A 26,914-nucleotide genomic window follows, 5' to 3' on the forward strand; every position below is an offset into this window, starting at 1 on the left:
CCAATTCCGATTGGCAGCCCAACCATCCAATGGGCGATAAGATCTTGAACGTAACATCCGGCGACCGATTATTCCGCTGAGTGACGATTTTGTGGACCAATAGGCGAGGGCGGTGGGCGGCATTTCCTGTGGCGGGGCTGCTGGAGCTTGGGGCCTGTGAAGGACACGGAGAGCGGCCGAGTGAAGGTGAGAGGCCGGGGGAGAGAGGAAGAGAGAGAGAGAGAGAGAGGGGCGCGGGGCGCACCACCCCCTCTCCCCCCCCCACCCCATCGGCGTCGCCAGGGTTACCCTGGGCCCGTTTCCTTCAGCCTGTACCCCGGGCCGGGCCGGGCACGGCTCTGGGCGGTTGTGATTTTCCCGGTGAAAGGGAAATGTGGAGCTAGTCCCGCTGATCAAAGTTAGGCTTCGTTGTTATAGTTGGAAAGGGGGAGCAGACATAGTCTCAGTCGGCAGCGTTAAAACAGGAAATTTCAATGTAAACTGTCACGCTGCAGTTCCACCTTCCCACCTCTAGTGGCGTTGTAGCAGGAGTTATAATGATGGATTTAAAGGGACAGTTCCCATTATGAATATCAATGGGCCATCCGATACTGGTAAAAGTGGATTGGATGTTGGTGTGGATTTCAGGGGCGTTGATGGGGATTTGAGGATAAATTCAGGATTGAAATGCCTGGAGGGTCGACTGTTCGTCCTTCTTCTGAAATGCCTCTATAAACAGTCTGAAACTGAAACTGCAGCATCCTGATTCTAAGCCTGTCCTGTTAAGTTTGGAAGTGAGATGAAAATGTTTTTTAGTCTTGTCTGTTTGCAAAGAAGTAAAGTTGTGCTCCCATGTGTGTGTCTGTCTGTCTGTCTTCAGTTGTGACACCTGATCATTTCTGTTTGAGGATTTGTTGCAAATTGTTCTGTTTCCCTCTACAGTTTGTTTGAGGGGTGAGAATGGCGGGACATGATGCTGGCAGTCACCACCAGTTTACTGGCTTCCAGAAGTACTTCAACGCCTACACCTACACAGGGAGGAGGAATGTAAGTACAACTAATGGGGATATTGGTGGTAAAAGTGTGGAACTCTCTCAAAGAAAGAAGTAGATTTTTCGATTTCAAACCTGAGAGATTTTTGTTAGCCAAGGATATAAAGGGATTTGAAGGCAATTCCAGTTGGCATGTTCATTTAAGCGATGGGGAGACAACTCTTGAGTAGATGAATACTTGCATTTCCGTAGCTTATTATCACATCTTTAGGACATCCCAACACACTTCACAGCCAAATAATGTCCTTTGAATTGTAGCCACTGTTGGCCAAAATGCCCTGGGAAAATGGCTCCTTGCCTAACTCCTCCTGATTTACGTTTCTTGTAGCAGGCAATTTGTGCACAGTGAGATCCTATAAATTGTAATGAATATATTATGCACACAAGCTGCAAAGGGATAGAGACAGGTTAAGTGATTGGGGAAGGTGGTGATAGATCCACTATAGTGCGCGGAAATGTGAAATTTCAACTTTTACAAAGAATAGAAAAGCAGATTTTTTCTTAGGGTGAGAGGTGAGTAAAGGTTTAGGTCTCCTTTCAAGTGAATCACAAACTTAAGATGGAGCAAGCAATTAAAAAAGCATATAGTATGTGGTCCATTAATGCAAGGGTGTTGGAGTGTAAGAGTAAGGAAGTATTGCTGCAATGATTAAGGGCATATGTGAGACCATACCTGGAATAGTAAGTACAGTTGTGGTCTCCTTAACTAAGGAAATAGTTGACTTGGGGGGATTGTAATCAAAGACTCCTGGGATGAGGATCGTCCTGTGAGGAGAGATTGAATAGAATTGGCCTCTGCTCTCTGGACTTTGAATGTGATCACCTCTCATTCTTCTAATGTGTAAAATTCTTGGAGGCTTTGTCAAGGTAGCTGCTGAGAAGGGGTTCTCCAGCCTGGAGATTCTAGAACTAGAGGTCATTGTCCTTGGATAAAGGGGTCAGCCATTTAGGGCAGAGATGAGAAGAAATTCCTTCACTCAGAGAATTGCTCTGGATGCTCATTAAGTGTGTTCAAGACAGGTCAATGAATGTTTGTACACTAAGGGATATGGGGAGAAAGCAGAATTAAGGTTAGGACACCAGCCACAGTTTTATTGAAGGGGCCATATGACCTGCTTTTGCTCTATTTCTTAAATAGCCTCTGTGTCTATCCTAGGAATAAGAATTTTATACTTTCCATTGAGTTCACCTCATTCTTCTAAACTCAGTAGAATACCGGTCCGTTCTATTCAATGTGTTCTCTCTCTGTGATGTATGAGTGCTTTAACTCTGACTGGTTTGAGCTGCTTTATGATTAATGTATGCTCTCTCTCTCTCTTCACAGTATGTGTTAGCTACATATACAGGGATTGCAGCGATATGCTTGTTCTTCAAACTGAGATCCAAAAAGAAGGCACCACCAGCAATCACAGAAAATAAATAATATGTGGTGAGGAATTCATTTTTACTCAGTGCTGTACCTGCCCTGGGAGTGTTTGATGGGGACAGTGTAGAGGGAGCTTTACTCTATCTAACCCTGAGCTGTCCCTGTCCTGGGAGTGTTTTATGAGGAGTGTAGAGGGAGCTTTACTCTGTATCTGATTCATGCTGTACTTGCCTTGATTGTTCGATGGAACAATGTATCACAGAATTTTAATGGGACACAAGGCCATTCAGCCCATCATGTCTGCACTGGCTCTCCAAATGAGCATTATGACCTAGTGCCATTGCCCTGCCTTTTCCCCATACTCTGTACATTGTTTCTCTTCAAATAATTGTCTAATGCCCTCTTGAATGCCTTGATTGAACCTGCCTCCACCACACTTCCAGGCAGTGCATTCCAGACCTGAACCACTCGTCATGTGGAGGGAACTTTTCTGTGTATCTGGTCTCTGCTTAATACCGATAGCAAGAACATTGATTGGGGTGTGTTTAATTCCCAAAGATGTCCTTCACTTATGAAAGGGTTGTTGCCAGTTTTGTCAGAGAATGTAATTGGTTTGATTTGGAGTTCCTGTACTATGCTTGCAGGTAAGGCCAGTCCATATGTTAACATGAAATATGATTGCATCTCTTGGATTCTTGATTTCAGGTTCTCCTCTGGGCAGGGCAAGTGGAGTTTAAGGACCAGCGTGTGGAATCTGTGTGAATGTTCAAAACCTCTGCAATCGTGTCACTATAGTGGTGTATTATAAGTTCAGCGTTCACAAATAAAACTCATGGGACTCTACATTGTGTGTTTATTTTTGAGTGGAAATGGTTTTGTGTTGGTGATGGTATCTGGGCAATGGGAGGTCTAACCAGTCCCCTGCTGCCAATCAGGAGTGGACTTTTGTCTCGCTCAGCATTAGTGTTCTCACACATCAGAATTCTCTCCACTCAATGATTACCATGTGTTCTTTAATATAACTAGTGAATTGTAGGTACAGCTGTTGCTCAAGTTCATGTTGCACTACACTCCTGTCATAACTTTCTGCATATTGTTTGTCTGTTGACTTTGTTTCAATAGGAAAAACAGTTGGTGAATTTGATCTGAAGAATACTGGCTAATATGAAATCAATCTAATAAAAAGAAACTCCCATGGCAGCCTCAGTTATTCGTCTTTAAAATTATCCACTAACTGTACTGAGCAGGATTTCAAACCAGAGACTGTGCCCAAGCACTGATCATTCACTTGATTATTGGACCATTTCTTCTAAATATCGTGACTGTGTTCTGATATCCTATGACACAGACTCGTGTAATGGAATGTTTAAATTGCATGGACAATAACCTAGGGCCATTGCTTCAAGGTGACTGTTAAATTTTCCAATGTTTTTCTTGTAGGGAGGGATTTTAATAGGAGGATATCGATTTTAAAATTAACGTGTTGCTGGACCAAGAGCCAATGTAGGTCAAAGCAGAAGGGTGATGGGTGGAAGCAACAGAGTTTTGGATGAACAAAAACAGAATTACCTGGAAAAACTCAGCAGGTCTGGCAGCATCAGCGGAGAAGAAATCAGTTAACGTTTCGAGCCTTCATGGCCCTTCGGCAGAACAGATTTCTTCTCCGCCGCTGCTGCCAGACCTGAGTTTTTCCAGGTAATTCTGTTTTTGTTTTGGATTTCCAGCATCCGCAATAGCTTTTTGTTTTTACCAGAGTTTTGGATGAACAGTTCATAGAAAGTGCACGATGTGAGGCTAGGAGAACACTGGAATAGTCGAGACTGGAAGTTACAAGGCATAGACAAATATCAGTGACACTGTCCCCACACAAACCTGGACAACCTGGGGTGATTGCTGAGTAGGGCCAGATGATTGAAATGATGATTCCTCAGTAAATTCGCATGTTTGACATAGAGGAAGTTGGTGTAAAAAAATCCTGTCTGTAATCTCTGTCAGCTAGATGGACTTATAAGCATTAAAAGCTTTCTGTGCCCCTCATAGGACAACAGAAGCTTGTGTTAGATTCTGAGGGGTCTTGACAGGGTGGATGTGGAGAGGATGTTTCCTCTTGTGGGAGAATCTAGAACTTATGGTCACTGTTTATAAATAAGGGGTTGCCCATTTAAAACAGAGATGAGAACTTTTCTGAGGGTTGAGGTCTTTGGAACTCTCTTCCTCAAAAGGCAGAGCTAGATAGATTCTTGATATGCAAGGGGATGAAAGGTTCTCGGGGTAGGCAGGAATGTGGGGTTGAGGTTACAACTATGATCTTATTGAATGGCGGAGCAGGCTCGAGGGGCCTACTCCTGCTTCTAATTCATATGTATGTTAAATGTGGCACTCAGTCTGGTTGCTGCTTCCTGGCAAGTGTACAAAATTAACCCCTGAAGCGGCAGATTCCTAGATCTCTATTCTAGACATTAATCTGGTAACATAACTATATCACAACTAGTGTGGGAAGTTGCTGGAGCAGAGAATGGTATAAATATAATTAGGCACTGTCCTATTTCTGGACAAAGATAAAACCTCTTACTACCTTAGGTTTGACAGCCGTGCTTTTTAAATGGGATGCTATAGGTTTCAATGCGATTCATAGCTAAGATACCAGTCTCTAGTCGCTCCGTGAATGTTTGTTGGAGCAGCGTAGAGGAAATCGGTAACAAAAGGTTGTACTGATAACCTAATTTGTAAAGGGAATTTTTTTTTCCTGCTGCTGCAGAAAATATAGATCACTAACTAATTTCACAGTTTTATTGTAAACTTCATCAAAACTTAAAAAAAATAAACACCACCATTCACATTAATGCAAAATGTCTCAGAACGACAATATGTCGCAAATATGGCTGCAGGTGAGTCACCTCGAGGGAGAGCGGCTAAATTAGAGAGGGTCACGGATACCGTGAAAATATCTTCATCATCTATCGATTTTGCTAACGATGGTGGGGACCAGGGAACGAGGATGGGAAAAGATGGGTTCATCATCCTGGAAAATGTGAGGGGGATGCCAGGGAGGGTGGTGAAGTGCCAGTCACTGTGGGTTATATGCACCCGCAGCCAGTAGTAGGTTGCGGCGAGTGAAGTGCAGGCCGATGACCGGGGTCGATTTGGTCATGTAGGAGCCCAATAACAGCTCCTGCGAGTTGTCAGGCAAGTTGATGTGTCCAGTGGCAGTACTGAAATCGTCTGTCTCCAGGTCCTCAAAGGCTTTGACTGTGTCCCACATTTTCACTGTGTGATCCATGGAACCTGAAACAGAGCAATTCAGAGAAGATTCACATCAGCACAGTGAGAACAGATAAAGATAGATTTACAGCTGGGAACTTCCTCAACTCCGCTCCTGTTCCACCAGTGTTATTGACAGCATTGCAGTGAAACCTGTCAATAACACAGAGTGGAAGCGACTTCTGAGGGATTTCCCAATGGACACTATCCTGTTGACTCCCAAGCTTGGAGGGTAATTGCCCCTCATGGGGCAGGGCTGAGCCATACAGAGCAAGAAGCTTTGGAGTTGATTCCTGCACAGTGTTGCACAGGAAACCAAACTGGCTGACTCAGTACTGCAGGAATTGTGATGTAATAATTACAGGTGGAGCTGGGGAAGAGAGGGTCAGCACGTTCAACTAGAGGAACAGCAATCAACAACCCTGACAGGTATTGAACCGGATAGCTAAAAGCAGGGTAGTGGACAGTTAACTACTGCTTATATGACTGCAGTAATAATCCACAGAATGGGAATTCTAATCCCACCAGGGAAGTTTGGGAATTTGAATGCGGTTTTTAAAAGCTCTGGAAGAAAAAGCTGTCAGATCGTCACAGAAATCTAACTGAGTCACCAATATCCTTTAGGGAAGGAAACCCGTCGTCCTTACTCAGTCTTGGCCTATATGTGACTCCAGACCCACACCAACAAGATTGAATTGTAACTGCCCTCTGAAAAGACCAGTGCATCAAAACACTACCAACAGTTGAAGAAAGATTATCACCAGCCATGCCAGCAATGAGAAAGAACAAAAAACTCTCCTTTCACACACACCACAAATACACTCAATCTCACCTGAGGCTAAAATCTCCCCATCTCGGCTGAACTTCAGTGCATAGACTGTGTCAGTGTGGCCTTTCAACTCGCCCACAAGCAACCCGTGCCCAATGTCCCAGAGCAGGATCCGGCCGTCTGTAGCTCCGGAGGCCAGGTATCTGCCATTTGGAGAGAACACCAGCGAATGGATTGGTCCCTGGGAGGAATACATAAAAGGGACATTACTGAGAGGGCCTGTTTGAGCAGGGATATGGGACAGTGTGGGCTCACCAACAGCACCCAGACAGGGCTTCATACCTTGTGTCCAGTAAGGATTCGAACGCAGTTGCCATTAAGAACATCCCAGAGCCGAATAGTCCTGTCTGCAGACCCTGTCACCACGTAATTCGAGTTAGGGTGAAATCTTGTGCAGGTGACATCGGAGAGGTGACCTGAGAATATTCGCAGGGGCTGGTAGTGGTCAGTCACCCAGAGCCTGAGGAATGAAATGTTCCAAGCTGTTACACAAATACATCTTGTTAACAGCCCATGGCTGATGTCACTCCCACTGTATTCCGGGCCCCAGAGAGAGACAGTGTTGCTTCATTAAAGTGCATTTGTGCAAAGCTCAGTACCGACTGTCAGAAATGAATGCAGATGCTTTAGGAAGGTTCGGACAAACATGCTCAGGCAGACTCCCAGCTATATGAAGAAAGGTTCAAGCAGATGACCCAATTTTTGCTGGAGAAAAGGGAGCACATGGCCTGTAAATACTGCAAGGTATCAGGGTGTGGAAGTGAAGAAACTATTTAACAAAATAAGGCGTCCAGGATTGGAGAATATGTGCATAACGTGCAGAAACCTGCAGAAAAATAAGTTGGTGATGGGTATGGAACAGGCTCCCAGAAAAAAGACTTGACTTAAGAGTCAGCTGGCATCTTTAAATGAAGCTGGATTGTATCTGCTGAGACAGGGATTGGAGATTAGATACAAATAACTTGGTTAGATTGCAGCAGCAGTGTGGAAACAGAGGGATCGACAGTTTGGAGTGGGTCTAAGATAGAATAATCAGACACGGACTCTGGGACTGATGGGGTTGATGGAGATTGTCTCACCCCAGACTTTGATCTTATGCCACATGACATTGGGCAGTGAACGAGTTACCAGTGTAAATTCCAGGAAAGCTGTAAGGACAAGTCCTGCCCCTAAGTTTGCAATGTTTTAAGGCCCTTACATCATATTCACATCAATTTAACCATTGTAATATTATACAAAAAGAATGAATTGCTCTGAATTGCTGAGTCATGACCCAATACTCTCTCTCTCTCACACCACACCACTCAATCATGACCCCACACTTACCCTAGCACCCAATGATGACCCCACACTCATGTACTTACCCTACCAATCATGACCCCACTCGTATACTTACTCTACCACTCAATCATGACCCCACACTCACCCTGCTACTCGTTACCCCACACGCACCACATCACTCGATCGTGACCCCACACTCGCGCACACACCCTGCCACTTGATCATGACCCCACACTCACCCTGCCACTCAATCGTGACCCCATACACCGCACCACTCGATCGTGACCCCACACTCGCACTCACCATGCCACTTGATCATGACCCCACACTCACCCTGCCATTCAATCGTGACCCCACACGCACCGCATCACTCGATTCTGACCCCACACACGCCGCATCACTCGATTCTGACCCCACTCGCACTCACCCTGACACTCTATTATGACCCCCACACGCACACTCACCGTGCCACTCGATCATGACCCCCCGAAATGAAGTAGTAGCCGTATGGAGAGAACTGCGTATCCCACACCGGGTAGTTATGTCCTTTGTAGCCTACGAGACAGGTGAAAGTTTGTAGACTCCAGAGTCTCACTGTGCCATCCTCTGAGCTGGACAGCAGATAATTCCTGAGCAAGAGAGAGTGCAGAAACATTAAATACAGGCAGATTCCTAAACTGCCAAGTCAAGTCTGTCTCAGTCACAACCCTCCTCGTTTATCTATGTTTCTACTGCTGTGAGTGCACAATACTCATTGTTGCTCTTCACTGTTCACATCTAATTACAGCCTCCGTCTCCCACTCTCTCTCAGGACCTCAAACCCATTCAATTCCTCAGCTCTTCCCTTTTACCCTACAATCTACAGGCTACAAAATCATTTCTCCCCAATTAACCTCTTCTCTCCCACTCTTTTCATCCTGGAATGCACTCGATCAAGGGAGAACTGAATTGATTGAAAGGAATGACTTCCGCCAGCACGCTCACAAAAGATACACAAGTTCCTTAAGGGAGCTGACGCACTTTCAGCATCTTGTAAACACCCTTAATACGAACATATGAACTAGGAGCAGGAGTAGGCCACTCGGCCATTCAATAAGATCATGGCTTATCTGATTGTAACCTCAACTTCACATTCTGCTTACCCCCGATAACCTTTCAACACCTTGTTAATCAAGAGTCTATCTAGCTCTGCCTTAAAAATACTCAAAGACTCTGCTTCCACCGCCTTTTGAGGAAGAGAGTTCCAAAGAGTCTCAACCCTCTGTGAAAAAAAATTTCTCATCTCTGTCTTAAATGAGTGACCCCTTATTTTTAAACAGTGACCCCTAGGTTCTAGATTCTCCCACAAGAGGAAACATCCTCTCCACATCCACCCTGCCAAGACCTCTCAGGATCATAAAGGTTTCAATCAAGTCACCTCTTACTCTTCTAAATTCCAGTGGATACAAGCGTAACCTGTCCAGTCTTTCCTCATAAGACAACCCACCCATTCCTGGTACTAGTCTAGTAAACCTTCTCTGAAAGGCCATTGATGTCGTGTATCTGGACTTCCAAAAGATGTTTGAAACAGTGCCACACAACAGACTTTTGAGGAAAGTTATAGGTCATGGAATAAAAGGGACAGTAGCAACGTGGATACAAATTGGCTGAGGGACAGGAAACAGATTAATGGTTAATGGTATTTTTCAGGCTCAAAGAAGATTTGAGTGGTTCCCCAGGGGTAGGTATCGAGACCCTTGCTTTTCCTGATTATATATAAATGATCTAGATCTTAGTGTGCAGGGGACACAAAACTTGGGAGAACTGTAAAAAGGACATTGACACATTGGTGGAGTGGGCAGATAGGTGGCAGATGAAGTTCAATGCGGAGAAGTGTGAAGTGATACACTTTGGTACAAGGAACATGGAGAGACATTATAAAATAAAGGATACTATTTTAAAGGGGGTACAGGAGCAGAAAGACCTATGTGTATATGTACATGTCATTAAAGGTGGCAGGCCAGGTAGAGAGCTGTTTCTAAATCATAGAGTATTCTAGGCTTCATTAATAGGGGCATAAAGTATAAGAGTAGGGAGGTTTTGATGAACTTATATAAGACATTAGTTAGACCTCAGCTGGAGCATTGTGTACAATTCTGGGTGCCACACTATTGGAAGAATGTGAACGCATTGGAGAAAGTGCAGAAGAGGTTTACAAGAATGATTCCAGGGATGAGACACTTCAGTTATGAGGAAAGATTGGAGAAGTTGGGACTGTTTTTTCCTGGAGAGGAGGAGGCTAAGAGGAGACATGATAGAAATTTTCAAAATCATGAGGGATCTGGACAGAGTAGATAGGGAGAAACTGTTCCTGCTTGTAAATGGATCGAGAACCAGAGGGCACAGTTTTAAAGTGTTTTGCAAAAGAAGCAAATGCGAGGTGAGAATAAGCTTTTTCACACAGCGAGTGGTTAGGGTGTGGTGGAGGCAGGTTCAACTGAAGCATTCAAGAGGGCATTGGATGATTATTTAAATAGAAACAATGTGCAGGGATATGGGGAAAAGGCAGGTGATTGGCACTAAGTAAAAATGCTCAGAGTGTTGGTGCAGACACGATGGGCCAAATGGCCTCCTTCTGCATCGCAACAATTCTGAGATTCTGAACTGCTTCTAATGCATTTACATCTTTCTTTAAATAAGGAGACCAATACTGTACACAATACTCCAGATGTGGACTCACCAATGCCTTGTATAACTGAAGCATAACCTTCCTACTTTTGTAATCAATTTCCCTCACAATAAACGATAACATTCTATTAGCTTTCCTAATTACTTGCTGTACCCGCATTCTAGCCTTTTCTGATTCATGTACAAGGACAGCCAGATCCCTCTGAATCTCAGAGCTCTGCAATTTCTCACCATTTAGATAATAAGTTTCTTTTTTAATCTTCATGCCAAAATGAATGATTTCACATTTGCCCACATTATACTCCATTTTCCAGATCTTTGCCCACTCACTTAATCGTACCTTCCTAAAGACCACTCACTGTCACCATTCAAATGACAGCTGTGTGTGGGATACACAGCCCTGGAGCCCAGTAGACCAGTTAGTGAGGAGCTGCAGGCACCACTATGCCCAGCCAGCCCAGGATTTCAGAGTTAGAGTGCCAACTCCTGATAGTACAGCTTCCCATCTTTGCACACTCCCTTGCACGGTGATGTGAAAGATCCCAAGACATGATTTTGAAGGAGTTCTCCCCCGTGGCACAGCCAATATTTATTCTCCAACCATCACTAAATAAAGGTTATCTAGCCATTAATTTCATTGCTATTTGTGGCAACTTGTTGTGTGCAAATTAGCTGCCATGTTTCCAACATTACGACAGTCGTTACAATTTAAAAACATTTTAATGGATGCGAAACACTTTGGATGTCCCAAGGTAACCAAAGGCGCTATAGAAATGCAAATTCTTTCTTTCTGACCAGTGACAGCCCTTAGTCTGTTCATTTAATTATAAAATGTTAACTGTTTTCCAAGGAGCTTCTCCTTACCTGTCAGGGCTGAAGCTTGTCCCATACACTGGGCCGCCGTGTCCCAGTAACATTTTAAACTCACACGCAGTCTTCTCGTCCATTATCCGCTCTAGCACATCTTCCGACTCTTTGTCGATTAGACTGAGATCTAGAGGGGAAAGACAAAGCAGTCAATGAGACTGCTGCCTCCGATCATGCTGTGACTGAGATCATGCTGTGACAACACATCTCCCGTAGCTCAGCCACTCTCAGAAGAGAGTGAGCATAGTGCAGGCTGACAGGAGACGGTACTGTACCTGCAATTCCAAGCACTGAACCTCCTGTTTTCAGGGCTGACACTGAGGTTAATAGCAATTCACCACAGGGGGAATAAAACACCCCAAGCCCAATAATGGGGCCATTTCACTTGCTGTGAGGAAGCTGGGATAACTCCCATTCCTAATAACATTCGCTAGCCTTCGTTTGTAGCTCAGAAGGCAGCACAGAATCCCGGGTTAGTTAATCACGACAAATGCAAATTAGTTCACACAAGAAGGTTCTGATGATCTGGGATGCGCTGCCTGAGAGGATGGTGGAATCAAATTCCATAGGAGCTTGCGAAAGTCAATTGGACATATACCTGAAGAGAACTAATCTGCAGAGTTTTGGAGAATACACCAAGGTGTGTTGGATAGCTCTTTTGGAGAGTGAACACACGTACGATGGGCTGAATGGCCTCCTTCTGTGCTAACCAGCCTGATGATGGAGGCTCAGGTGCTGATTCAGCAAACCTGCTGAAAGACAAGAGAGATTCTCTGGGGCAAGTGTACCACTGGACTATTCTGCAAGGGGGAAACTGGTTTAACAAAATGCCTGACTCCTTAACTCTCAGACAGAGCCACATCCCTGTCCACCACGACACAAATATTTCCATCTACTACGCTAGTACCACAGGCGGGGGATCCCCAGCGGGAACCCCTGGTGGGAGGCAGTGTGGGAGGGCCATAGAAACATAGAAGATAGGAGCAGCATATTATTGAAAATATTGCAATATTGAAATATTACATTTGGTTCCCTCATCCAAATCATTGATATATATTGTGAATAGCTGGGGCCTAAGCACTGACCCCTGCGATACCCCACTAGTCACCACCTGCCACTCTGAAAAAGACCCATTTATTCCTACTCTGTTTCCTGTCCACTAACCAATTCTCAGTCCATGCCAATTACCCCCAATCCCATGTGCTTTAATTTTACACACTAACCTCTTATGTGGGACTTCATCAAAAGTTTTCTGAAAATCCAAATACACCACACCCACTGGTTCTCCCTTATCTATTCTGCTAGTTACATCCTCAAAAAAACTCTAGATTTGTCAAACCAGATTTCCCTTTCATTAATCCAAGTTGACATTGTCTAATCCCATTGATATTTTCAGAGTGTCCTGTTATCACATCCTTTATAATAGACTCTAGCATTTTCCCTACTACTGATGTTAGGCTAACCGATCTGATAGTCACTGTTTTCTCCCTCCCTCCTTTTTTAAATAGTGGGGTTACATTTGCCATCCTCCAATCTTCCAGGACTGTTCCAGAATCTACACAATTTTGGAAGATGACAACCAATGCATCCACTATTTCCATGGCCACCACCTTTAGTACCCTGGGACGTAGATAATCGGAGCCTGGGGATTTATCAGTCCCATTCATTTCTCCAGCACTATTGTTCTAGTAATACAGATTTCCTTCAATTCCCCCTCCTCACTAGACCCTTGGTTCCCTAGTTTTTTTGGGAAGTTATTTGTGTCTTCCTCCATAAAGATCGGACTGAAGTAGTTGTTTAACTGCTCTGCCATTTTCTTGTTTCTGTAAGGGACCTACAATTGTCTTCACTAATCCTTTTTTTTTTAAACATACATATAGAGGTTTTACAGTCTGCTTCTATGTTCCTTGCAAGTTTACTCTCATACTCTATTTTTCCCCTCTTAAATCTCTTGGTCCTCCTTTGCTGAATTCTAAACTGCTCCCAATCCTCAGGCTTGCTACTTTTTCTAGCAACTTTATATGACTCCTCTTTGGATCTAATACTATCCATAATTTCCTTTGTTAGCCATGGTTGAGCTACTTTTTCTGTTGTGTTTTTGCGCTAAAAAGGAATGTATAATTGTTGCAATGTATACATTTGTTCCTTAAATATTAGCCACTGACTATCTACCGTCATGCCTTTTAATGAAGTTCCCCAATCTATTTTAGCCAACTCACAACATTGTAGTTTCCTTTAAGATTTAGGACCCTAGTTTCAGTACAGACTACTTCACTTTCCATCCTATGAAGAATTCCATCATGTTATGGTCACTGTTCCCTAAAGGACCCTGCACAACAAGATTATTAATTAACCCCTTCTCATTGCACAATACCAAATCTAGGACAGCCTGTTTCCTAATTGGTTCCTTGACATACTGATCTAAAAAAACCATCTCATACATACTCCAGGAATTCATTGCCACAGTATTATTGCTAATTTGGTTTGCCCAGTCTATATGTAGATTAAAGTTACCCATGAGTACTCTGCAGCACCCTTGTTACACGCACCCCAACGGGAGGCAGTTGAGGGGGGACCCCCAGCACAAGGCAGAAACCTCAGACAGGGGCGGGGGGAAGGAGGGAGGTGCTGGGATCCCTAGTGGGAGGCAGCGAGGGTGGGGGGCACACGGGAGGCAGTGGGCAAGGACCCTGCTCAGAGGAGACGGGAGAACCTGGTGGGAGGCGGCTGAGGGCTAATGCCCAGTTGGTGGCTGGCTTTACCTGTAGCCCCTTTGACGCTGCGCAGCTTCTTTGGTGTGACACTCCACACTCTGACAGTAGAATCAGCGAATCCTCCTGCTATCAGACTAGAATCATCCGTGAAGTCAACTGCAGTGAGACCCTGGACCGGTACAGAAACAGGGAATCGTTTAAAAAAGATTAAAAAGCAGACAGAAAGACAGCCATTTCTGAAGTATTAGTCAGGAACACATTAACTTTGCATACAGGACTCCTATAATCATAGAATTGTTAAAGCACAGGAGACGGCCTTTCGGCCCCTTGTGCCTGTGCAGCTTTCTGCAAGAGCAACTCTACTAGATCCACTCCCATCCTACTGTAACCAAACCAATGTCTTGCACAAATTCAACATAACTTCCTTAGTTTTCCATTCAACATCTCTATATACAGACCTAAATCCCGTTAACTTCTTATGACCATATCTACCTGTACTCTCCCCTTTAACAATCCATATACCTGGAGCCCCAGTGTCTCCCTGTTCCTTCACTACATTAACTATCTCATCATTTAAGGGGTACTTACCTTCCACTGTTCATTTTCCCATGCATTAGCTCACATTTCATCTACCATCTTTCTGCCCAATCTACTAACCTTAGTGCCTCCCTGCCATTTAATTTGATAAAATATACTCCTTATTTCGTGAAAGTAAAGGTAAAACTGCAGAATATTTATCCATGCCCTGACCTCCTAGCATCGAGACAAGTGTTGTGCTAATAAAAATCACCGGCAACACAGGTGTGGCTACTATGACACTATTTTAGCTCCATGAATCAATTTTAGTAAAAAACTACTTGCACACACTCACACAATACAGGTAAATGTATTCTGAATGTTTTCCCCTCCCCTGGAGTCCTGGCCATTTGAGCATTGAGAGAACAAGACCTGGTGAGAGAGAATGTCTTCGGCCATCAGGACACAGTGTTGCTCTTTCGAAGTTGATTTTACGTCCATTCTTTCGAGAGTGCTTGTGGAGCTGGCTTCAAGAACACGTGTGTTTGCTCAACAGTCCTCCCATTGAATCCGGAGGATGCGGCGGAGGCACTACCGATGGAAGTTCTCTCGCAATCTTACGCACTGCTCAGGTGGGCAGAAAAGTAGCAAATGGAATTCAACCCAGAGAAGTGTGAGCTGATGCACTTGGGGAGGTCAAACAAGGCAAAGCAGTTCACAATAAATTGGGACGTACAACATTGTAAGGGGCCGGGATAGACTGGATGGGAAGGGCATATTTACTTTAGCAGAGTGGTCAGTGACTAGGGGGCATACATTTAAAGTGATTGGTAGAAGGATTAGAGGGGAGATGAGGAAAGATGTTTTTCACCAAGAGGGTTGTGGGGTCTGGAACTCACTGACTGAAAGGGTAGTAGAGGCAGAAACCCTCAATTCATTTAAAAGGTGTCTGGATACATTTCAAATGCCGGAACCTGCAGGACTAGGGACCAAATGCTGGAAAGTGGCATTTGGCTGGGTGGCCCTTTTTTGGCAGGCAGAGACATGATGGGCCAACTGGCCTCATTCTGTGCCGTAAACTTTCTGTGATACACAGTCCAGGTCTCACTGCAGTACTGGAGTGTGGCGACAACAACTGCTGTGTACATTAGCACTTTCATTGATTGCTGAACTCTCCTTGAAGCTCAGCAGCATTGACATTAATGACTTGAGGAGTTTGTTACCAATTGTTCAGAATGGCGTCAACTTGTCCATCGAGCTACATCTCGCTTTGAGTCCCAACATCTTAATGATGAGGCAGAGCGGCAGCAGAGAAGGAAAGGAAGCAAATCCTGCACTTCAGATCCCACTACCTCGTGGGACATCCTGCCTCATGTACTCAAAAATCTGTGGCTCAAGAATTGGCCTATTCAGTCACGTGAAGATCCATGGCAAAAACTTGTGACCCTGAGTAGACATCTTGCTCGAATTGAGAGACAGCTGATGATTCTGCATGTGCACATTTGCTGAATAAGCATCTCCTACCATTCACTAACCAAGGAAGTAAAGCAGCCAAAACAATAAAAAAAACACAATCACACTCAGCTTACTATTTTATTGACAAACATCCACCAAGTTTCAGGTTCCCAGTGTGAATGGGTTTCGAGATTACATGTCCTATATTGGTGTTGACTCTTCATCTTTTATTTATTAAGCAAAAATACAATTCATCACATCCGGATTTTGAATTATCCACATGTAGCTCGGAGCAAACACACTGGACAACAATAATTGAAAACATTCTGCCCTGTGACTCCAATCAACCCCATTGCCCAGTGTTCTAGGAATCATCCTTCCCTGTGGATTATTCTCCCCCTCACCTAGCCTCTAACCAACAATCTCATTAGCACTAGGTGTCTCCGGAGTTTGAAAAGGTCCCTGGCATAGCAAGGAACAGGAGGCAGGGTAGCTCCCACCAACTTCCCGATGACAGATGGGAAGCAGGGGAGAGGTGCTTCAGCAGAGGGAGAGTGCTTCATCACAGGAAAGAGGACTCACACTAAAAGCTGCAGTCTGTTTCTATGTAGTAAATCACTCACCTGATAGGCATTGAGGAAGGTGTAAAAGCAGATGGAGGGCAGGCAGTCAGGCCCAAGCTTAACCCTCTTTGTGGCTTCTTTCATTATCATTATCTTGTCCAGCTTGTCCGAATCTTTCAGCTCAGGAAGCGGAATTCTGAAGGTGGGAAAAGGAGATATTAAAGAACAATCCTCATCAAGATCCTGAATCCAAGTGTTGAGTCAGAGAGTCATTATGACAAAGGTGGCCATTTGGCCAATCAGATCCATGCTGGCTGTGCAGAGCAATCCATTCAGTTTTCTCCTAGTATATTTTAGTAGCCCTAAAGGTCCATCTCCCTCAAGTGCCTAATCCAACTTTTTCTTAAAATCGTTAATCGTCTACGTTTCCATCACTCTTGAAGGCAGTGAGTGCATTTGTACCACAGTGCACAACGGCTCCCAACCTGGCAACTTCTGGCAAAAGACAGAGGATAACTGGTGTGGGACACAATTATACCACTGAAGCATTCAGCACCCTTAGCTCATCCTGTCAGTGCCAGGGGAGCGTTTGATGGGGACAGTGTAGAGGGAGCTTTACTCGGTATCAAACCCCGTTCTGTACCTGTCCTGGGAGTGTTCGATGGGGACAGTGTAAAGGGAGCTTTACTCTGTATCAAACCCCATTCTGTACCTGTCCTGGGAGTGTTCAGCTTTACTCTGTATCTAACCCCGTTTTGTACCTGTCCTGGGAGCGTTCGATGGGACAGTGTAAAGGGAGCTTTACTCTGTACCTAACCCTGGGCCATGTCTGGACGTTATAGAAATATGCTCAGAACCTGGTAAGCAATTTCAAACATTAGAAACTTGGATTACCAAATAAGACCAGATTAAATAAAGAGAAGTTTCCAATAAATAATTTGCAAGAGGTAAAATTCAGCGTTCTACAGTGTGACCTTGCAAATGATATCAGTGGATGAGAACAGGTGTAAAGGATATGAAGTCAGAGCTAAAATAATGGGCATTGCAGCCAATTCCTGTACTATAAGCCACTGGACCAAGCAGCGCCAATAAAGGGAATGCCAGAGCAGGCTCGAGGGGCTGAATGGCCTATTCTTGCTCCTAGTTCCTGTTCTTGTGCACTCCTATGGAGAGCTGGCACACACACAATGGGCCAAATGGCCTCCTTCTGTGCTATAACAGTTCTGTAATGCAAGGACAGTTTGCTTAAACATGGCTAATATTCCTTTCAGTGCACATGATTGAGGGGTGATTTGATTAAGATGTTTAAAATGGTGGATACAAAGAAATTAGTTCTTCTGGTGGGGGAATCAAGAAAAAGAGGGACAAAATCTTAAAATTAGAGCTAGACTCTGGAGGAGTGAAATCGGGAAACACTTTTTCACACAGTGGAAATCTGGAACTCTTTTCTCCCCTAAAAGACTGGATGCTGGGGCTCAATTGAAGCTTTCAAAACAAGAGTGATAGGTTATTTAGTAAAGTTATCAAGGAATGTGGAGCAAAGACTGGTAAATGGAGCAGGGGTACAGACCAGCATGATCTGAGTACTAGAACAGAATCAAAGGCTGAACGGTCTCCTCCTGCTCCTGATGCACATTGTTCCTTAAAAATATTTGATAATTACCTCTCTAATGGCAACAAGAGATCTTTGAGTGCAGAGCTGAGCTGCTAAGTGTAGATATGATCCAACAGCTGAACAGGGTTGCAGCCTAGCCAGGATTGCTGAGAGAAGCTGGAGGGATGTACGTGTGTGAGAATACTGCCCCACTCACCTGTTCTGCGGGGGGGCGTTGGGGTCCTGCTTCTTGCTCTTTGCACCCAGGCTGTCCTTCTTTGGCTTCTTCTTCTTTGGTTTCCCCTCCTCATTCTCTCCTTCCTCATCCTCATCGTCAAGAGGCAGCTCAATCTCCGGCTCCTTCAACAGCCCAAAGAACACCTGCCAAGATGTCGCCAAGTTAATTGAACCCAGCATTAGAATCGAGCCACCCAGAAAACACATCCGAATTCCAGCTCCTGACATAGGTCATTCTGATTCAGTAACGCAATACGTCACAGCAGATCCTGGTACATTTTACCTCTCTTCCACAAACAGCAATTGATACTAGCTTAGATCAATTGTTAATTTTAGATCTAAGATAAATAGATTTTTGTTATCACAAGTTATTAAGGGATAAGGGTCAAAGGCAGGTACATGGAGTTAGGTCACAGATCAATCATGATTCACTGAATGGTGGAGGAACAGGCTCGAGGGCTGAATGGCCTCCTCCTGTTCCTGTGCCTCATACAGTGGAGTTTCTGTCCATCATTTCCTTCCCCTTCCTTCCAAATCAACAGGTATTTTCGTCCTTTATTTCCACCTCCCAAAAAAGTCCTTCCTGTCTGCGTCTCATTACACTCACACACATACACTCTCTCTCACACATATCATGTCAACAGGAATTTCCCCTTCTCTTGAAGATGGGTTCTCTCTTTTCCCCTTGGCCAGCATCTCGAAGGCGTCCTTCCCTGACCCCTCCCCAGCACCCCAAACATCTCTTTCTCATGACCATGACCGCAGCACTCTTGTATCATTGACAGTTTTAATGGGGACAGACCTCTTCTGCTTGAAACTATACAAGGCACTAGTTAGACCACACCTAGAATACTGTGAACAGCTTTGGTCCCCATATCTAAAGGGAAATATACTGGCATTGGGTGCAGTCCAGAGAAGGTTCACTAGGTTGATCCCAGGGATGGAGGGATTTTCTTATGAAGAGAGGTTGAGCAGGTTGGGCCTGTACTCATTGGAATTTAGAAGAATGAGAGATGACCTTATTGAAACATATAAGATTCTTAGGAGGCTTGACAGGGTGGATGCTGAGAGATTGGTTCCCCTTGTGTGAGTGTTTAGGACCAGAGGTCATAATCTCAGAGTAAGGGGTCGCCAATTTAAAACAGAGATGAGGAGGAATTTCTTCTCTCAGAGGGTAGTGAATCTGTGGAATTCTTTACCGCAGAGGCTGGGTCATTAAGTATATTCAAAGCTGAGATAGATTTTTAATCAGTAAGGGAATCAAGGGTCAAGGGGAAAAGGCAGGAAAGTGGAGTTGAGGATTATCAGATCAGCCATGATCTCATTGAATGGCGCAGACTCAGTGGGCCGAATGGCCTACTTCTGCTCCTACGTCTTATGGTCTTATGGCAGTTTTGATGGTGTCAGCTCCAGCCTGGGCTACAGATCTTCCACTACCTTATGCGTGATGGTGAGAGATGGCAGGCCATCCAACTATAGAAGGCTTCACAGCACTCTGATCCTGTCCTCACCAGATCTCTCTCTCTCAGGAGTGCACACACAATTTCCTGCAGGATTCACTGGATTACAATCAGGAGCAGTGAGTCTGGGTTATTAGATTATTCCCTCAACCACAACCACTGAAGCCATGGCAACACCAATTGAGATCTATACAGACTGGGAATCCAGCCTAGACCCTTCTTTAATCTGTATGGTTCGTTTGTTGTTATTCACTGTAACAGGTAGACAGGCAGCATGCAGTCCAGTTTCTGCCTTGGGTGCAGCAGACAACCAGGTGCAGGTTGCATTGGTTTTGAGGAATAGGCATTTCTCCTCGAGTTTCCACTCAAAACTATTTGAAAATTGCTGAATGCAGGATTGACCATGAACCTGCTAATTGGTGTTTTATAAAGGAAAATCTTTAAAAGTTAAGTTAGGAAATATTTGTGATATTTTTTAAGAGTGGTAACACAGTTTAATCACAAGAAAGCATTTTTAATTAAAACCTCAATCCACCACTTATGAGTAACCAGATTTTAAATTACTGAAAATGATTTTTATCTAGAAAGCCATTTGCTGGTTATATTGAACACAGTAAGTCAGTTTCTTCGTAGATTAACTCACACCCATTTGTGGCCCTGCACCCAGAAGAAGCAGTTTCATTTCTGCAGCCTTCCTGAGCCCCGCAAACAAACACAATTAGCAGAGGACCCCCCCCTGGATTTCTTCACCCTGGGGATATGGCCAATTATGTGGGCGTGGCCATATTCCATCTTACTCTTTCCCAGAATAGCACAAAAGATCGCAGCATCTGGATTTGTGCTAAATTGAATTTGTGCTTAAAATTCCACTATCTTTTACTCGGTTACATTGATTACAGGCACACTGCAATGGAAGGGGTGGGCTGGATGATGCTGAGCTCTGATCTGCTGATATCACTGAGTCTGTGTGCAAGCAGAGTAGCGCTACATCAAGCTGACAGCATTTCACCTCAGCATCCTCAACACTTCCTGAGTACAGACCAAGGTCTTGTAATAAGGATGAAATTAAGTCATCCAGGTTACTCCTGCACCTCCTGACAGCATCACAGGGTAAGCGCTTGCAACATGATTTCTGCCCATCCCCCCCGACATGTGGCACACAGGGCCCCCGATGGCTCAATGGCAGCAGTGGAAAGTTTTTACATATGCAATTGATGTTGCTCTCCGCCATGACGAAGAGAGAGTCAAGTCTCAGGCAGGATAGTCACTGCTGATCGTTAGCCAGGAATCCCCATTAGAAAGCTGGAGACATAACTGATCTCAGCTGGGAAGCCCTCCATGGTTGAATAGCCTGTGGTAGCACTCAAGAGTTCACATACAACAAAGATGACCCTCTGCAAACATACCTCTGATAGGAGAGGGCAGAATAAAGCAACATTCAATTATGTAGTCTGCTACACCTCCATAGGGAATGGGGGACCGGGGCTGTCAATTCAGTAGAGAGTGGGGTTTGGGGGTTCTGGGGCTGTTGATTCAGTAGAGAGTGGGGGATTGGGGGTTCTGGGGCTGTTGATTCAGTAGAGAGTGGGGGATTGGGGGTTCTGGGGCTGTTGATTCAGTAGAGAGTGGGGGATTGGGGGTTCTGGGGCTGTTGATTCAGTAGAGAGTGGGGGATTGGGGGTTCTGGGGCTGTTGATTCAGTAGAGAGTGGGGGATTGGGGGTTCTGGGGCTGTCGATTCAGTAGAGAATGACTGTTTCATACCTTTGTTTTATTTGCCTCCCTCTTGGCTTCTCCGGCCATTCCACCAGACGTCACCTCAATTTGCTGCTTGCTCCTGGGCATCCCATCGAACACGTCAATGAACAGGTGCTCCTGCACAATGTTCCAAATCTGGTTGTTGTGCCTCTCCTGTAGGTGACGCTTCAGGCACTGGTATGAGTCTCTTGAGATACGCAGCACAAACTTACTGGTCCGAAAATCCAGCACTGTCTCATTACCCTGCATGTGTTCCTTCTTTGACAGCCCAGCTAGTACTCGCAGGTCGTCATGGTAATAACCTTCCTGATCGCCGTGATACCTGCAACCAACCAGGAAATGAGTTCAGACTGTGAAAAGTTGCAGCTGGACTTGGGGCAATCAAGGTTCCCTCTTTCATACATTCCTGAACTGTGGTTATTCAGCAAATAGCTACCAATTACTTACAGGGAAAGTTAGCCATATTCCCACACCCTCCCGCTGGGGCAAGCTGATTCCCCAATATAGAAGAAAATAAAGTGTTAATCCACAGGATGTAAAAGACTTCAATTTCCAGCAGCCATCATCTGCAAAAAGTCATAAGCCCCTCCTTCACCAACTGTTGCCCTGAAATGTGCCATAAGAGCAGAAGTAGGCCATTTGGCCCATCAAGTCTGCCCCGCCATTCAGTGAGATCATGGCTGATCTGATAATCCTTAACTCCACTTTCCTGCCTTTTCCCCATGACCCTTGATTCCCTTAGTGATTAAAAATCTATCTCAGCTTTGAATATACTTAATAGCCCAGCCTCTGTGGTAAAGAATTCCACAGATTCACTACCCTCTGAGAGAAGAAATTCCTCCTCATCTCTGTTTTTAATGGGCGACCCCTTACTTTGAGATTATGACCTCTGGTCCTAAACTCTCGCACAAGGGGAACCAATCTCTCAGCATCCACCCTGTCAAGCCTCCTAAGAATCTTATATGTTTCAATAAGGTCGCCTCTCATTATTCTAAATTCCAATGAGTACAGGCCCAACCTACTCAACCTCTCCTCATAAGAAAATCCCTGCATCCCTGGGATCAACCTAGTGAACCTTCTCTGGACTGCGGACCAAAACCGTTCACAGTATTCTAGGTGTGGTCTAACTAGTGCCTTGTATAGTTTCATGCAGAAGGGGTCTGCCCCATTAAAACTGTCAATGATACAAGAATGCTATGGTCATGGTCATGAGAAAGAGATGTTTGGGTTGCTAGGGAGGTGGGGAGGGGTCAGGGAGGGATGCCTTCAAGATGCTGGCCAAGGGGAAAAGAGAGAACCCATCTTCAAGAGAAGGGGAAATTCCTGTCAACGTGATATGTGTGAGAGAGAGTGTGTGTGTGAGCGTAATGAGACGCAGACAGGAAGGGCTTTTTTTGGGAGGAAAGTACCTGTTGATTTGGAAGGAAGGGGAAGGAAATGATGGACAGAATGTACGAGGCACAGGAACAGGAGGAGGCCATTCAGCCCTCGAGCCTGTTCCGCCGCCGTTCAATGTATCATGATTGACCTGTGACCTAACTCCATGTACCCGCCTTTGGCCCTTCTCCCCTAATAACTTGTGAAAACAAAAATGTATTAATCTCAGATCTAAAATTAACAACTGATCTAAGACAGCATCAATTGCTGTTTGCGGAAGAGACTTCCAAACTTCTACCGCCCTGTGCATGCATGAACTGTTTCATAATTTCACTCCTGAGAGCTCTGGTTCGAATTTTTAGACTCTGCCTCCTAGTCCCGGACTCTCCAATCAGGGGAAATAGTTTCTCTCTACCCTGTCAGTTTCCCACGTTATGTTGAAGGAGTCTAAAATTCCAGGGAAAACAACTCCAGTTTGTGTAACCTCTCCTTGTAATCTAACCCTTAAGAGTCCGGGTATCATTCTAGTCAAATCCTCTGTGCCCTCTCTAGTGATGTGGAGAGCAGAGCTGGTGTGCAGTGCTCTATACAGTATTATTTTGATGATGTTATTGTGGTACTGATATTGGGAGCCCCTCACTTGTGGAAGAAGTGCCGAGCTTCCCTCTCATGCTCATTATAGACCAGCTCCAGGTAAAGGTGCACGAACACCGGGTACAGCAGGGTGGACAGTTCGGCTTTGAAGGCGTCCAGCGCCGTCTCGATGAAGCCCTTGAGGCCGGTGTAATACTCCTCATACAGGCTCGGGTCTCCCTCGTTGCTATAGGCCGAGAGCACCGAGCTAACGTCGGGCTGGTGGACCGAATCCGAGCCCCTCTGGCCGGCCGCCCTCAGCAGCGACTCGTCCAGGCTCTCCTGCAGGTTCGCCTCCTTCCGCAGGATCTCCTCGGCCTCCTTAAAGTGGTTTTTCTTCAGGAATTGCAGCACGGCCAGCAGCGTCTGCTTGTCCGGCAGCTCGGGGCTAGGCGCCGGCCCGGGGCCTGCAGCCGGAGCCGGAACCGGGCCCGGCTTGTGGTTCTCGGCCGGGCTTTCATTCGGCTCCACTTTGGGGACAAGGGTGGGGGAGGGTGTGGATGATGGGGATGGGGCAGGAGACGGTGCAGGCCCGGGGCCTGGGGCTGGGGTTGGGGTTGGGGATGGGGTGGGGACTGGGGTAGGGCTAGGGGTAGGGGATGGGGTTGCGGCCAGGGCCGGGACTGGGACTGGGACCGGGACCGGGATCGGAACCGGAATCGAGACCGAGACTGAAGCTAGGGACGGGGCAGATGCCGCAGCCGAAGCCGGGGCCTCGCTTTGTGCCGCTGGCGGCTCCGGCACCGCCGCCATTTTGACAACGTCTGAAATCTTCACGACACCGGACGCTCCTTATAAACAGAGGCGACTCGGTTTACGGCCGTTGGGGGCAAACCCCACCGCCGGCCCTTTACGACAGTCTGGGCAAGCTGGAAATCTGCTTTACGGAGCAGCCTCTCTTAAAGGGACAGGCCAAGGATTTGTAATCTTCATCACAAGAAGAGCCATTTCTTAAATTTAGTCGAAAACGCAATACAGTGTCTTAAGAGCCACAATGCTGTTACTCAAATGCCAACAATGATGACAAACCAGAAAGTGAGAGTCATATTTCAACAGCATGTTGAAGGCTTCTTACAAAACAGAGTTGTTAATTGAAATATACTTTCTCACAAGTACAAAGTTAATAAAATGTTTAAAAACGAAGCAAGCCATGTAGTGATCATCAAAATGGTTCAACTGATCAAGCTCATTGTCATAGAGCCACAGTGTCATAACGGTCTACGACACAGAAAAAGGCCCTTCGGCCCATCAAGTCTGTGCCGGTCAAACAAGTACCTAACTATACTAATCCCATCTTCCAGCACTAAGCCCATAGCCTCATATGCCATGGCATGGCAAGTGAACATCCAAATACTTCTTAAATGTTATGAGGGTATCTGCCTCTACCACCCTTTCAGGCAGTGAGTTCCAGATTCCCGCCACCCTCTGGGAGAAAAAATTCTTCCTCACATCCCCTCTAAACCTCCTGCCCCTTACCTTAAATCTATGCCTCCTGGTTATTGATCCCTCCACCAAGGGGAAAAGTTCCTTCCTGTCTACCCTATCTATGCCCCTCATAATTTTATACACCTCAATCTCCTCTGCTCCAGGGAAAATAACCCCAGTCTATACAATCTCTCCTCATAACTAAACCTCTCCAGCCCAGGCAACATCCTGGTAAATCTCCTCTGCACTCTCTCTAGTGCAATAACATTCTTCCTATAATGCGGATTCCAGAACTGCATGCAATACTCAAGCTGTGGCATAACCAGCGTTTTATGCAGTTCCAGCATAACCTCCCTGCTCTTATATTCTATGCCTCGGCTAATAAAGGCAAGTATCCCATATGCCTTCTTCACCACCTTATCTACCTGTCCCGCTACCTTAAGGGACTGGTGGACATGTACACCAAGGTCCCTCTGATCCTCGGTACTTCCCAGGGTCCTACCATTCATCGTGTATTTCCATGCCTTGTTTGTCCTGCCCAAGTGCATCACCTCACACTTATCAGGATTAAATTCCATTTGCCACTGACCAGCCCATCTGACCAGTCCATCTAAATAGAAACATAGAAAATAGGAGCAGGAGTAGGCTATTCGGCCCTTCGAGCCTGCTCCGCCATTCATCACGATCATGGCTGATCATCCAACTCAATAGCCTGCTCCCGCTTTCTCCCCATATCCTTTGATCCCTTTCGCCCCAAGAGCTATACCTAACTCCTTTTTGAAAACATACAATGTTTTGGCCTCAACTACTTTCTATGGTAGCAAATTCGACAGGCTCACCACTCTCTGGGTGAAGAAATTTCTCCTCATCTCAGTCCTAAATGGTCTACCCCGTGTCCTCAGACTGTGACCCCTGGTTCTGGACTCCCGCACCATCTGGAACATCCTTCCCGCATCTACCCTGTCTAGTCCTGTTAGAATTTTATGGGCTTCTATGAGATCCCACCTCATTCTTTTGAACTCCAGCGAATATAATCCTAACCGACTCAATCTCTCCTCATATGTCAGTTCCACCATTCCAGGAATCAGTCTGGTAAACCTTCGCTGCACTTCCTCTATAGCAAGAACATCCTTCCTCAGATAAGGAGACCAAAACTGCACGCAATATTCCAGGTGTGGTCTCACCAAGGCACTGTACAATTGCAGCAAGACATTCCTGTTCCTGTACTCGAATCCTCTGGCTATGAAGGCCAACATACCATTTGCCTTCTTGACCGCCTGCTGCACCTGCATGCTTACCTTCAGCGACTGGTGTATGAGGACACCCTGGTCTCGTTGCACATTCCCCTCTCAATTTATAGCCATTCAAATAATAATATGCCTTCCTGTTTTTGCTACCAAAGTGGATAACCTCACATTTATCCACATTATACTGCATCTGCCATGCATTTGCTCACTCATTCAGCTTGTCCAAATCACACTGAAGCATCTCTGGATCCTCCTCCCAGCTCACCCTCCCACCCAGCTTTGTGTCATCTGCAAATTTGGAGATATTACATTTAGTTCCCTCATACAAGTCATTAATATATGTTGTGAATAACTGGGGTCCCAGCACCGAACCCTGCGATACCCCACTAGTCACTGCCTGTCATTTGGAAAAAGACCCTTTTATTCCTACTCTTTGTTTCCTGTCTGCCAACCAGTTTTCTATCCATCTGAATACCCTACCCCCAATCCCATATGCTTTAATTTTACACCCTAATCTCTTATGTGGGTCTTTGTCGAAAGCCTTCGGAAAGTCCAAATAAACCACATCCACTGGCTCCCCCTCATCAACTCTACTAGTTACATCCTTGAAAAATTCCAGTAGATTTGTCAAGCA

At 45.4% G+C, this 26,914-nt stretch overlaps 2 protein-coding genes across 2 annotated transcripts; one reads left to right on the forward strand and one right to left on the reverse strand.

Annotated features, from left to right (window-relative positions):
• The first annotated feature begins 66 nt into the window (after positions 1–66).
• Positions 67–3,597, forward strand: atp5md (ATP synthase membrane subunit k). Its single transcript, XM_078565009.1, has 4 exons — positions 67–186; positions 922–1,026; positions 2,356–2,460; positions 3,103–3,597. Exons 2-3 carry the CDS (start codon positions 940–942, stop codon positions 2,452–2,454), a joined length of 186 nt encoding a protein of 61 aa, XP_078421135.1. The 5' UTR covers positions 67–186; positions 922–939; the 3' UTR covers positions 2,455–2,460; positions 3,103–3,597.
• Positions 3,598–5,173: 1,576 nt separating this feature from the next.
• On the reverse strand, positions 5,174–24,361 carry taf5 (TAF5 RNA polymerase II, TATA box binding protein (TBP)-associated factor). Its single transcript, XM_078565007.1, has 10 exons — positions 23,616–24,361; positions 21,605–21,920; positions 18,362–18,525; positions 16,611–16,746; positions 14,065–14,185; positions 11,300–11,429; positions 8,233–8,397; positions 6,770–6,947; positions 6,491–6,668; positions 5,174–5,682 (listed from the first exon to the last, which is right to left on the reverse strand). Exons 1-10 carry the CDS (start codon positions 24,359–24,361, stop codon positions 5,465–5,467), a joined length of 2,352 nt encoding a protein of 783 aa, XP_078421133.1. The 3' UTR covers positions 5,174–5,464.
• Positions 24,362–26,914: the final 2,553 nt, after the last annotated feature.

This window comes from Cetorhinus maximus, chromosome 20 (genome assembly GCF_964194155.1).
Source record: "Cetorhinus maximus chromosome 20, sCetMax3.hap1.1, whole genome shotgun sequence".
In the NCBI taxonomy this organism is placed as follows: domain Eukaryota; kingdom Metazoa; phylum Chordata; class Chondrichthyes; order Lamniformes; family Cetorhinidae; genus Cetorhinus; species Cetorhinus maximus.